This window comes from Neodiprion lecontei, chromosome 6 (genome assembly GCF_021901455.1).
Source record: "Neodiprion lecontei isolate iyNeoLeco1 chromosome 6, iyNeoLeco1.1, whole genome shotgun sequence".
Classification (NCBI taxonomy): Eukaryota; Metazoa; Arthropoda; class Insecta; order Hymenoptera; family Diprionidae; genus Neodiprion; species Neodiprion lecontei.
In genome coordinates, this window is record NC_060265.1 from 26181767 (window position 1) to 26195233 (window position 13467).

Genomic DNA, 13467 nt, shown 5'->3' on the forward strand with positions numbered 1-13467 from the left:
ATCAATTTAGCGCAAATGACCAATGTATCATTTTTGGGCAGAAAATTAATTTTACTCGTTTCACCGAACTATTGCTTTACGGGTCTGAGCACTAGAAACTAAATGTCGAATCGATCATATCCGAAACAACTACATGACCGTGGAGATCTGAAATTTTCAAGATATACTCGGTTACTAATCAAACTGGAAATCTCCTGTTTTTTCCTCAACCGACTTCCGGTTATTTATTCTGTGGTAAATACTGTTTAGCAACCACGCAATGAAAAGCCTTGAAGGAGGGATTTTGCCTGCTTGTTTAATATCATAACCATGTCCCGTTTTTTTCACTTTACATCTTTCCCTCTACCCTTGGAATTTTTTCAGCCTTTCTCTCATTTCTTTCCGCCTCTATAATCCCGTAGACTATTGTCTCCCGTTTTATTTAATCAAATTTCAGGTAGGGGATACAAAAGGCCGGAGCATTTGGCGAGACCGTCGCTGGGGAGAACCCTTGCTAATTTACAGAGTACACGGAGCAACAAATACCAGAAGGTTGTACAAGATTAAACGTAACTGATAGGTACACCCGCCAAGAGGGATGCCCAACAAATTCCAGTCGGCAATCGCAGGCACACGACCGAGTATCGAGTTTCAATCCCAATACTGGTGTAATTATCGCTCCGATACGACCATCTTATACGTTTACTCCGACCCAAAGCAAATCCATCAAATCAGGACCGCGGCCAAGTTTAAGTATAGGTATACAAAATTCAGGCAAACGCAGCGATCCCTTGCTAAAGTTCGGAGTGTGGTTTCAGGTTGAAAAAAGTAGGTTAAAGTTGTCACGCAAGACGAAAGAATCGGAAAAATAAGTCCATACAAGAACTCCATGAAAAGGTCGGAGAAACTGAATTGCGATTATGGCGAAAAACGAGCAACAAATTTCGGGACTAATTTCTGGTAGTGCTGACTTGATGAATATCAAATCCAATTATTGGTATACAGTCGCGGAAAATGACGCGATATTTGGGAAATAGACGAAGGAAATCGGTCCATTATCTGATTACCAAAAGCGTTATGAAATTAGCGCGACGTCGTCCCAACCGATTGAAGCTGAACGACCCGCACAGTCATCCGTATGAAGATTATGCTTGCAGACAAAGCCTATAATTGAGGATTAGCATTTATATTAGACCGAAATTCAAATCTCTGCAGTAGCATGTGCAATCAGTGCGACGACGCTGCAGGGATAATTTTTTTTCATCACATCGTCTTTTGAACGCTTATCTTCTCTGACATTTTTATTAGATCCGTCGAGAAGAAATATCGTCACCGAGACATCATGGGCGTAGCTAATTCAACGCCGTTGGAAGAAAAAAAGTAATTGTATGAAGCAAAAATAAAAACCTACGAAATGACCGTCTGGAAGTGCCTTTTTTCCTCGTCTCCATTCAGCTTGTCAGTTTTATAAATCATATTGCATTATCTCCATCAGAGGACGAATTTGGTTGAACAACTTTTGCAATATTTCCACCCCTTCGGTAACTATTCGCCAATCGGTCATCCGGTACGAATGCAGATGAATTGTCACGTGGTACATTTTCCGGTGAATTACGAACGCGCGATTAAATGTTTCTCATATTACGTACGAACGCTGAAAATACCGCGTGAAATCCACGCGTGTTTCTACCGATTTTCATTGCTCCTCTGTATTGAATTGATCTGTCGAGAGAAATAATAGAATATTTCTCCGAGGCGAGAGGAGCTGAGCTTTCCAACCCATTTCGAAACGGGTTGCGTACATGTCTTGCGAAAGGCGGAATCTTGTCGGGAGTTCTTAATTTCATTTTCGCCATACTCTCAACTTCGCCGCACGGTATACATAATGTATAGTATATGTAGCTACATATTTACATGTCGTACATAGGTATAAGGCATCGAGGTGATAATACAATTTCAAGAAAATTGCAGGCGCGGATTCGCTAGCTTGACAAAATTAACCCCTTCCTAAAAGTATTTCTACATAGGGTAAAAACAGAATAAAGACATTAAAATCACTGAACAAATTCTGTGGAACTTTGATAATTTGTCGCAAGCGTACAGCTTCGGCGTTGGTAAAAAAACTAGATTCAAAGAACCGAAACTAGCAACTTTAACTAGAATATAACGTGTACTATTCTCACTTCAAATGATCACAAGGAACACATCGCGACGCAGATGGTTTACTATTTTTGCAACTTTTTAACGATAATCAATTTGCATATTTCGGTTTATATAACGTAGCACGGAACGAGTTAATCCGTTTACACGCCAACACCGCATAATAACAAGTTCACAAACCCACAGGGATTTTAAGTTGCACATGTGTAGGATAGGAAATTTCACTGAAAGTTTGTTGGTTGTTGCAGCCGGATCCCATCTACTCTACACAAATGAGTAATCGTGTACGTGTGTAAGGAAATGCGTTCGCTCACACGATCATCGTGTAAGCGTAAAATCATGTATTTAAGTTTAAATAGCTCTTTAACGCATGTAATAATTGCGCCATGAACGTAGCTGCGAATCGTGAGCTGCGTTGCATACTGTTTCAAGAATACAGATAAATGTAATCGAACAGACTAAGTATAACATGGGTGAAATTGATGTAAAGTGATTTGATCACGTGACATATCTACTTTATGTACGAACAACAGGATACGTCGTTAATTAAATGTGTGGTTAAAGTGTAATTAATAGGTATATAACAAGTCAATAGCGAGAACATTGCGGGCACGGAAAGTGTACGATGTGAAATGATGAAAAATAATTTGTGAAATTGAAAAAAAAGGCTGATACAAAATATATTAAACAGAATATAATCATACTGCAGTTAGAAAAGAGTTTATTTACCGTAATCGAAAAGGTAAACAGTGTAAATCATGCAGTTTTAAATTGGCGACAGAATATTTTTCACAATGAAAACGTGGCAGGCACCGCGCGTACATATATAAGTATTTACGAGCTCGCTGCTGTACTCCAATTTCAATGCCTGTGGCGACTACAAGCGTTGTTCTGCGGTTTGTTTTTCTCTTCATTTTTTTAACTTTCCACCGCTATTTCATGTCAAATTTGACGACAGAACGACGCCCAGGCGATTTATTGATAACGATAGTTTAGGATTCCGCCACGGTGTTTTAATATACACGGTATAATATGTATTTATACGCACACCCGCATGATTCACGTCGCGTATTTGTTATATCTTTTAAGCTCGTTCATCATTGGCAGCAATATTATATACACCCACATCGCAGTCCGGCTTCACGCGATACAACAAACCTAAACCTACGATTCTCGTTTTCATACACCCGACGATCTATACAAAACTAGAAACTGGGGAAAAGTCTGTCGCTAATTGTAAGAGTATCTGGAGTTCGACTTGAGAACTTACAACATTTTGTGTATTTTAACGGGGAGTCTATCGATCTTTCATTTCGAAATTCCCCAAGTATTTGAGCCAGAAGTTTCCAGGCTATTTTTTGAAAATTTCAAGGGTACTTATAATGATATTTGTAATTGGATTTTTACAACGAACTGTATATATGGGGTTTTCCATGCCAACTTGAAAAGATTATTTGGCTACCTTTTTTCATTGTGTAAAATAAGTATTCTTGATTGTTTTCAAATTTTTATTCATCCCGGTTTTTGAGTGATCAATTTTCCAGATATACACATTTTTGATGACCACTCATTTTTCAAGCGATTATGATATGTTTACTATCACCGCACGGATTTACGAAAACAAGGTGGTGAAATTGTTAGGGAGGAAACCAACTTTCCAGGTAACATATATCGAAAGTGGAATTGCTTTGTCTTCGCACTTAATTTTCAATTCGAAATCTAAAACTTAAAAAATTCCTGCGTCAAAAACGAAACTTTTAAGTCTGGCCCCGTGGAATCTATCGTGGAACTATGATTGCTCCGTATTTATTCTGAATTTTAAAGATTTCGAAATGTGATTTTTCCCATAATTCATGAAGCACTGATACGTAGTAATTAAGCATGAGCAATTTATCGTATCGAATCGACGTGTAAAAAGTGTTATTTTCGAGTCAACCAATAACGCATTTTTAATTAGCTGATAGAATACAACGGTAAAATTACGATTCAACAATAAATCTTGCTTCAAAAGTTGTCACGGTCATCGGGCATGTGTATCGAAAAATTTGTTCATCCACGCAGTTATGCTCGTGCAGATTTTGCAACACAAGGGATAAATTTTGCTTTTAAATTTTTGGGAGGAAATCGTAGCGATTTTGAATTTTCACGAACATTCTACCCATCGAATTGAATGATAACGCGGCATTTAAAGAAGAGGGGAAAAAAGCGTGCGTGTTAGACAGATAAATGAAACACTCGGCTCGGTACCGTGAATTGAGGGCGCGTAATTGTAAGAGAAATTGGAATCTACGATTCAAGCACGCGTATAAAGCAATTCCTCGATCGACTCACCTATGTGCCTAGGTGTCGGTCCGTATGTAATTGCATTCGACATACATGCCTGTATATACCTACAACTGAATGTCGAACAATAGGGAATAGAACGGAAGTATCTTCGCGAAAATAATGTTTGTTCCAAACGTCATTTTCGAAATATCGTCAAATCGAATGCGCCACAAGTCATCGACTGACGCAAATTCGAAGACAAAGAAAGTTCGGCTTTGGATAAAAATTTCAAACAAATATAATAATTTCCCAGGTTTCCGGGAAAAAGACAGTATCAATCAGTGCCAATCGTAGCTCATGAATTGTATTTGCATGCATAACAACAGAAATTTACTCACCAAAAACCTCGCCGATGATTCGAGTGCTGTCATCTCTGGCCCAAGCTGCTCTACACGTCGATTATTCGCCATTTTCGAATCCTCGAGAAGCCTGCGGTCAGTAAGGCAGGTATTTTTGAACTTCGCAGTCAATAAACGGAATGTAGTCACAGGTCAAACGCGATATATCGATGAGCTGCACTGGTTCGTTTTTTAGCCGTCGGGTCACCAAGTCACTGCGCAGTAGAACGCGGTCGGTACGGTGGGTCTCTGACATGCAAAACGCGATCAAGAGTATGACAGAGGCCTTGAGATTAGAATATTACGAATTGCAGTGATAAATGAGAAAACCAAAGATGAGTCAAAACTTGAACGTATTTTTTTGATAGATCAATGCTACATTCTTATACCCTGAAGCACTTTTCAATGATTTGACCACTTGCAATATCTTTATTGACGCTGGTTGTCTGCCACGCAATTCAAATGAGTTTACGAGGCTGAATGCCGACACGTGTAACAAATTCTTTTTACCTGATGGAAGAGTAACTCTGCAGAATAATAAAGCATTTATAAAATAAATACGGCTCTGCTGTTGATACTTGAATTGAAAATTCAAGATGTACGATTATCCGACGTATTTGGAGTGCCGTTTAAAATCTACGCAACAGCCAGCGTACCACGACAGCCATGTTGAACGACGAAACGCGGATTGAATGAGCCAGTCAGCTGACCTGTCTTGTGACATCCACAAGCAACCAGGCGAAATCCTTGCTGGGTGGGTTCACTTCAGTCCGTTGCGAGTCTCCGTAAGTTTTATTCACTTATTCTTGTCATTAAGAGAGTGATTTTGTGAATAAGTAAAGATTAAAACTACAACGATCAACCTGAACGGCTATTGTCATTTACAATCCACTCAATCAGCGGTTTATTTTTCTGCAAAATACTTTGCTACGCTAGTTATCGATCTCACCACTTTGCGTACGCCATCGTTTCGAGCCGTAATCTTTTTTTTTTCCATTCTCACCCACGGATTGAGTCCGTTCTTCGTTACTCTGACTTTATATTTTAATTCATAAACATCGCGACAAACCTCGGGATACCTTTCATTTGCCATCAGTCTGCATTCGGTATCGGAGATTAATGATTTCTGCTAGTAGCAGACGGCTCTTTACCCGGGGGGCTACGCCTACTTTTTAGATTTCAACTGCTCACGTGAATCCTTCGGCTCTACTCAAAACACGTCTGATTGAGAATAACTCGCTCACGATTACCGATCGGTCAGTTCATTCTAGGCATCAAATTCATCGTCGTAATCACTTGCGAGAAAATATTTTCCCAACATCACTTTATTTCAATTCATAATATCACGAAAACTTTGAGCACAAGGTGGGAGTGGCCATATACCATCCAGCCAAATATAAAATATCTTATCATAACACTATTGCTCGATACTATAGCTGAGATTCTTGCGACAATTGCAACGTAGATTTTATTCTTTTACTCTACCATAGATGTTTTCACGACCCACTTTTTCACTGTTGTTCTTAATTCATTTCAAACCCAAGCCCGACTGAATGTGCGTCACATGATCTCAGCTTTACACATTGAACCTTCGAAAAATCCTCAACTTGTAACTTGACGCAGATCAAATTATTTTCCAGACATATAATAAGTCAAGATGTCGAATCGAGGTCTGGGAAAGATCGCTAATGAGGATAAGGAGTCCAAATTCGGATATGTCTACGCAGTGTCCGGTCCCGGTTAGTATACATCTCAATAATCTCTAATGTCTGTGCTCGCATTAATGGGCGAAGTAAATAAAAACTAAATATTTGCAGTCGTCACGGCGGAGAAAATGGCCGGATCAGCTATGTACGAGTTGGTCCGTGTCGGCTACTTCGAGCTGGTAGGAGAGATCATTCGTCTAGAGGGAGACATGGCCACGATTCAGGTTCGCGCTTAGACATTGATTTAAAAGTTCGGAACCACGGTCATTTCCATCAACTAATCTTCTCACCGATACCCTAATAACAGGTATACGAAGAAACCAGCGGTGTCACTGTCGGTGACCCTGTGTTGCGTACGGGCAAACCTTTGTCAGTAGAGTTGGGACCTGGTATCCTTGGGAGCATTTTTGATGGTATTCAACGTCCTCTGAAGGACATTAACGAACTTACCAGCTCCATCTACATCCCAAAAGGTGTTAATGTTCCTGCTTTGTCGCGTACGATATCGTGGGAGTTCAACCCCCTCTACATCAAGAATGGCAGCCACATAACTGGTGGAGATATGTACGGTATCGTCCACGAGAACTCGTTGGTCAAACATAAGATGATCCTGCCCCCAAAAAGCAAGGGAACTGTTACTTACATCGCTCCACCCGGAAACTACACTGTTAATGTAAGTTGTCATATTAAAGACAATCAGCCCAATGCAGATATGAGACTGAATAATAGCAGTTAGATATTGTGCCAAAGTTTGGCTTGCATTTCTATCTAATCTTCTGTACCCCTAAATACCCTAATTGTAAGTTTGAATGTTCTGTGCAACTGGTTTATTATTAAGGGTGCCTAATGGGTAAATAGTGAGGGGAAACAATCGCTAAAAACTTTGGGTATAAATGTTACACGATCCAATGTTCTTCAGGATGTTGTGCTAGAGACCGAGTTTGATGGAGAAAAGAACAAATACACTATGCTTCAAGTGTGGCCAGTACGTCAGCCACGTCCTGTTACTGAGAAACTTCCAGCTAACCATCCTCTATTGACTGGCCAACGTGTCCTTGATTCACTTTTCCCGTGAGTATAAAATCGTACCGAATTAGGTGCACAAATAAAAATTATTTTCTCTGTGAATTAAGTAACTCATTAATCGAGCCATACATTGTTTACAGATGTGTCCAAGGAGGTACCACTGCCATTCCCGGAGCTTTCGGTTGTGGTAAGACTGTCATTTCGCAGTCTCTATCTAAGTACTCAAACTCAGATGTCATCGTTTATGTCGGTTGTGGTGAACGTGGTAACGAGATGTCTGAAGTACTCCGAGACTTCCCTGAGCTGTCAGTAGAAATTGACGGAGTTACCGAATCCATCATGAAGCGTACTGCTCTTGTAGCCAACACATCTAACATGCCTGTAGCTGCTCGTGAGGCTTCAATTTACACTGGTAAGCGTGATCGTTGCCCAAAATTCTCAAACTCTATCGCCAATTGAAACCATTCATGTATAAACGGATATCTTGAACTACTTTTCAGGTATTACACTGTCTGAATACTTCAGAGACATGGGTTACAACGTATCTATGATGGCTGACTCTACTTCTCGATGGGCTGAGGCGCTTCGTGAAATTTCTGGTCGTTTGGCTGAGATGCCTGCCGATTCTGGTTACCCTGCATATTTGGGAGCTCGATTGGCTAGTTTCTATGAACGTGCTGGACGGTGATTACCATAGCTTCTCATGCTCTTCCAGATTATTATTTCCAGTTCCTCAGATGCTTTTTTCTTTTAGTTATTTGCTTGTGTTGAGTACAATATCACTTCTTACAGAGTCAAGTGTTTGGGTAACCCAGACCGTGAGGGTTCCGTTAGTATTGTAGGAGCCGTATCTCCTCCTGGTGGTGATTTCTCAGACCCTGTCACCAGTGCGACCTTGGGTATTGTACAGGTGAGTGGATAACGTTACAGTATACTTTTTTCTTCGTGTAGTAACTGAACTCGCAACAGAATTTACCAATTTTCTATAATTTCAGGTGTTCTGGGGTTTGGACAAAAAGCTGGCTCAGCGTAAGCACTTCCCATCTATCAATTGGTTGATTTCATACAGTAAATACATGCGAGCTCTGGATGACTTCTACGACAAAAATTTCCAAGAATTTGTACCACTAAGAACCAAAGTAAAGGAAATCCTACAGGAAGAAGAAGATTTGTCTGAGATCGTACAGCTGGTCGGTAAAGCTTCGCTCGCTGAAACTGACAAAATCACCCTTGAAGTTGCCAAGCTTCTCAAGGATGATTTCCTCCAGCAAAACAGGTAATTTGTTAGATAACATACACGAAACGAGATATTCTCAAACACACGTTGTGTATCATTTATACATGGTTCTCTGTCACTGAGATGAAACATCTGCATGCATTTACTTATAATGATATTTTTCGTAACAGCTACTCGTCATACGATCGTTTCTGTCCATTCTACAAGACTGTCGGTATGCTACGCAACATGATTGCATTCTACGACATGGCCAGGCATGCAGTAGAATCTACAGCCCAATCAGACAACAAGATCACCTGGAATGTAATTCGTGACAGCATGGGCAACATTCTTTACCAACTCAGCTCCATGAAATTCAAGGTTTGCTTCTTTGACTTTACCAATTATTGTCGTTCTCTCAGCTTGAGTGAAAAAGAAATAGACATAGAATGCAACATAGTCACATACACGCTTATTAATTCCGTAATTTAATTCTCTCAGGACCCAGTGAAGGATGGCGAGGCAAAGATCAGAGGAGACTTCGAACAGCTGCACGAGGATATCCAACAAGCCTTTAGAAACCTAGAGGACTAATTATTTTTCCCGGAACCACTCATTTCAACACTCCTTTGGTATTTAATCAATTGGGATTGAAGCTATTTAAAGGTGTTCCTTTGTCATTCAAACTTCATCGTTTTTTGTGATGGAAAACGAACCATTAACAAGCATTATAGAGCAATAAAAATGCTAAGCGGTAATGCTGATACGCTTTATAATTAGAGCGAAAATAATTGTATAAAACTCAGTAATATGTAATTACTCAATGTATCATGAGAGATACATTTCATGCTTAGAATCGACGTTATTTCTTGTGTAAGAGGAAAACACTTGGTCGTACTAGGGCTTTAATCGAGACAATAAACTGGAACCCCTTTAAATACAAGCTGAACAATGACCTCATTGAAAATGTGTTTCCAATCGCGCGTAAGTTATTATTACCATTTAGAAAATAAAAGAAGCTTGTATTTTTATTAGAATTATCCATTGAGAAGCAATATTTTGGTGATCGCTTTTACGTCGTTGAATAATTCTAACGACAAGGGCAAATGCCTTTAAAAGCTCAATGGATTATATTAATAAGAAAACGTAGCACGTGTACAATACGGAACTCCTTGGTGGAAAACTCTCGGCACATTTGCTAGTGACGGACGATTTTAATGTATTTAAATTAAAAAAACACACGGCCTTGGTGTTTTAATAATAATAAAAATAAAATGCGATGGCACGACAGTTTTTTGACTGAGGACACAACTGTGGAATCATGGAGTATTATTGTACCATATATGTTATAAACGTAATAGAACTAAATGTTAGGTAATGAATAAGGTTATGTTACATTAACGTTTCAACGTTAATAAAAATATAGTAGTGTAAGATGCTAGATTAAAAATGAGGTGCTGGGTTTACATTATGAAAAACTTCATCTACAGTGTCCGAAATTCCAGCAGCTTCAGTACCATTTCCAATGTACGATATGTAAAGAATAAAAAAAAAAGATGCACAAAAAGTAAAAGATTAATTAGAAATTGTAATGCAAACAAAACTACTGGGCAATTTTTTTTTATTTACTTCATTTTTTTTTCTTTTTTTTTTTGATTTTTATATTGATTATTTTAATAATAATATAACAATAACCCCGCCATATATACAATAACAGTATATTACAATTAATTATTACATGTTACATTCGGATGATTTTTTCGAGGGAATCTTTAATCAAAAAAATATTGCTATATGTAGGACAATGGTTAAATAATTAATATCTTCAGCCTCGGTCATCAGAAACATTCTTAGAGTACAAAAACAATATCGATAGTAAAAAAGTACCAACTATAACAGATTTAAATATCATTTAATATTTATAATTACTGCAACTGTGACCGAAACTGGAGAAATATTTTTATATTTAAATCCAACTGTATCCATTGTATCCTTTATCTAAAAATTTTCATGGTATTTTTCCTAAACGTCGTTCAACTGATAATTGATAAATTATCAAAAACAGGCATTGATTTTCACAGCCTTTGTACCCCAATTATGCTCAAGCGATATACCTAATATTGCCTTTCCGATAAAAACATTACACACTGCAATAAATTAGTAACTCTTAGTAATCACAATGCCGTCAGGGTAGTTCGATATTAATCTTGTAGGTCAATGTCTACACATAGCGATGCACTGTCAAACGCGTTATATTTAAAGGTATTCGGGGGAGCTATAAAATCTATACTCGACACTTTTCACATATTTCGATTGTGTCAAACGAACTGAGGCCTCATACCAGCTTAGTATGAGTATATACTAAAGAATCTGACTGCTCCTTTCTTACAATAGATCACACAGCAGTGTTTCTGTTGAGGGTTCATTGACTTCCACATTCTAAATTTGCTGCATTGCGGAAAGTACAATTAACAGTGTTAATTGACAAACATATCCTCTAGTATGGATGTCAAGCATTACATAACAATATCTATATACAAACAAAGAATAATTTCGCACAGATCGATTAGGGACTGAGATGAACTTCTGAAGTTGTTTGGGGAGACGTGACTTGCGATCTCAATTGTGCGTTTTCTCGCTTCAATTGCGCCACTAATTGTTTCAAAGCTGTTATTTCATGCCGCAATTTGTCGTTATCGCGCAAACACTGTCCCAAACCTTGGTTTGCTGCTCGTAACTCGCCTATGTACTCGCATGCTTTCGCCAGAATGCCTCCTTTACTCTGTTGGAAAAAAAATTGATTTGTACAGAATAATCCAGTTTCTTCAACTATTGTAAAAACAATATCAAAAATTTTGCACAACTATGTGTGCAGTACCTGCGTTTCGTAGTTTGCTTTTCCATCTCCGCTTACATTCGCATTACCATTTGCAGTGCTGTTACATTCTGGAATAATTTTGCCCAACTTCGCAATCCAATTATTAATTTTATCTCGACGCCGACGCTCAACTTCGTTATGCGTTGCTCTTCGCCTATCGTCTCTCTATGATATGTTAAAAATAAATTCATGAATAAACAAACGATATGCATACATCATTGATTCAATACTAAAGTGCAGTAAATATTAATATCAAACTATACCTTTTTAAGTCCAGTTGTGACATTGCGTGGTGTCTCGATTTGAAGAGTTGCTCTTGGGGCCAATGACCTCGATGTTTGAGCAGTAGTAAAGACTTCGTTGGCATTCCCAATAACGTAAAATTGACCATTTAGAGGAGACGTTAGGACCTGCACTGTGCTGTTAGCTGCTTGTGTCACAGGAAGTTCGATTTCATTTCCACTCGTCCCTCCATTTACCTGCACAACTCTGTACGCCAGAGTTTCCTGATAGCGTATTCCATCCTCTCCAACAGTTTCTCCTATCATGCATAGATAAATCTATGTTCTAACTAGTAAAATCTGACAACAGTAACCAACATTGATGTCAAATCATTGAGGTGTCGTTATTGAACAATTTGTTTGTCTCTCCGCATGAAACATTAGCAGTAAATTTACAATCATTCTAGCAACTAGCAGGTAAATACGTTAACGTTTGTTATATCGCTGGTTGACATTCATCACAAGATAAGTTATATGGAATATTTGTAAAAAAATTATTGTATAACAGTGTTACCAATGTAGAGGGAATAAGATTTGATCATCAATGTTGGTTGGATAAATATTTTTTGGCCTACCCTGTATAAAAATAAATAATCTAAATACCTTCGCCGTCGCAATCAACAAATTCCGCCTCTTCGAGCACTATGCCTGTAGTTTCGTCGTCTTTGACCCTCGATGACCCGCTGCAATAGATAATTACGATGACGAACAAGTATGAACAGAAAGAATACTTTTCACTCCGCATACTATCACCCGGCTGGATAATTACGCATCAAGTGAATTGAAAGGAAACATAAATAAGGAAATACGTGTGATCGCGTTTGCAATGACCTTCACGATTCACTGGTCTTGATTCGATAACAATTTATTGATTTCACTGACACTCGGTTAACAAACTAATTACCTGACATCTTGTTGGTCAAGATGCTGCTCCAAAATATCCATTTTTTGCCACCAAAAAACGTTTGAATTTGTCAAAATTCACGTGAGCTGGTCACGGGACACGACAACGAGGTCATGTGGTGTACAAGATGGCTGCTTGAGGCGCACGCAGGTCGGAGATCGTACGTCACGATTATTCGAGGTAGCGAGGTTGTTTAAAGATAACGAGAAACTCAGCTAACATTCCATTCGCAGTGGAACAAATTTTATTATCTACATATATATTTATGAATCCAATCTTAAGTATCGTTAATCAAACATACGCGATATGGTGAAGCTTTTCCAACTATAGCAATTCGGCGATTGGTCAAAATGACGTTTCGATGTTTATTGTAATTATTTCATCACCGGTAGGCCGGTAGGCGGTTACCGATCGTGTCAACCACGATACAGAATTGAGCTAATGTTTCCTCAGGCTGGACGGTTTCCGGGTTAATTGTGATCCTGTATGATGTTTTGATGCTCTTATACTTAACGACCCCGACCCACCCGTCTCATCGAATCTCAATGTTTAATCTGGTTGCATAGCAAAATGCTGCAATTTCCAAACCGTCTCTACGTAGCTGCCTTTGCCGTTCCTTACTCGCGGAGCAATATCCAAGAAAACTGATGATGT

The 13467-nt window shown here is 38.8% G+C and overlaps 2 protein-coding genes across 3 annotated transcripts; one reads left to right on the forward strand and one right to left on the reverse strand.

The window, feature by feature from the left end:
* The first annotated feature begins 5479 nt into the window (after positions 1-5479).
* On the forward strand, positions 5480-10294 carry LOC107219064 (V-type proton ATPase catalytic subunit A). Its single transcript, XM_015657139.2, has 11 exons — positions 5480-5587; positions 6443-6541; positions 6620-6732; positions 6816-7181; positions 7428-7579; positions 7675-7946; positions 8035-8218; positions 8327-8444; positions 8530-8810; positions 8942-9131; positions 9252-10294. The coding sequence occupies exons 2-11, from the start codon at positions 6460-6462 to the stop codon at positions 9342-9344; spliced, it is 1851 nt and encodes a 616-aa protein (XP_015512625.1). The 5' UTR covers positions 5480-5587; positions 6443-6459; the 3' UTR covers positions 9345-10294.
* Positions 9461-13049, reverse strand: LOC107219135 (upstream stimulatory factor 1). 2 transcript variants are annotated; one of them, XM_015657243.2, is made up of 5 exons: positions 12814-13049; positions 12513-12592; positions 11892-12169; positions 11629-11793; positions 9461-11532 (listed from the first exon to the last, which is right to left on the reverse strand). In XM_015657243.2, exons 1-5 carry the CDS (start codon positions 12852-12854, stop codon positions 11317-11319), a joined length of 780 nt encoding a protein of 259 aa, XP_015512729.1. In that variant the 5' UTR covers positions 12855-13049; the 3' UTR covers positions 9461-11316. The 2 variants fall into 2 exon arrangements, with proteins under 2 accessions (XP_015512729.1, XP_046599741.1); XM_046743785.1 differs by lacking the exon at positions 12814-13049 and having other exon boundaries at positions 11892-12188.
* Between the last annotated feature and the right edge of the window lie 418 nt (positions 13050-13467).

Excerpts from the sequence above, each read along its gene's own strand:
- LOC107219064 (XM_015657139.2), top strand. The coding sequence starts at position 6,460 with ATGTCGAATCGAGGTCTGGGAAAGATCGCTAATGAGGATAAGGAGTCC. Across the intron at positions 6,542-6,619 it reads CTACGCAGTGTCCGGTCCCG|TCGTCACGGCGGAGAAAATG; the intron begins GTTAGTATACAT and ends AAATATTTGCAG. Across the intron at positions 8,445-8,529 it reads CGACCTTGGGTATTGTACAG|GTGTTCTGGGGTTTGGACAA; the intron begins GTGAGTGGATAA and ends CTATAATTTCAG.
- LOC107219135 (XM_015657243.2), bottom strand. The coding sequence starts at position 12,854 with ATGGATATTTTGGAGCAGCATCTTGACCAACAAGATGTCAG. Across the intron at positions 12,593-12,813 it reads CTTGACCAACAAGATGTCAG|CGGGTCATCGAGGGTCAAAG; the intron begins GTAATTAGTTTG and ends TATCTATTGCAG. Across the intron at positions 11,533-11,628 it reads AAGCAAACTACGAAACGCAG|AGTAAAGGAGGCATTCTGGC; the intron begins GTACTGCACACA and ends TTTTTCCAACAG.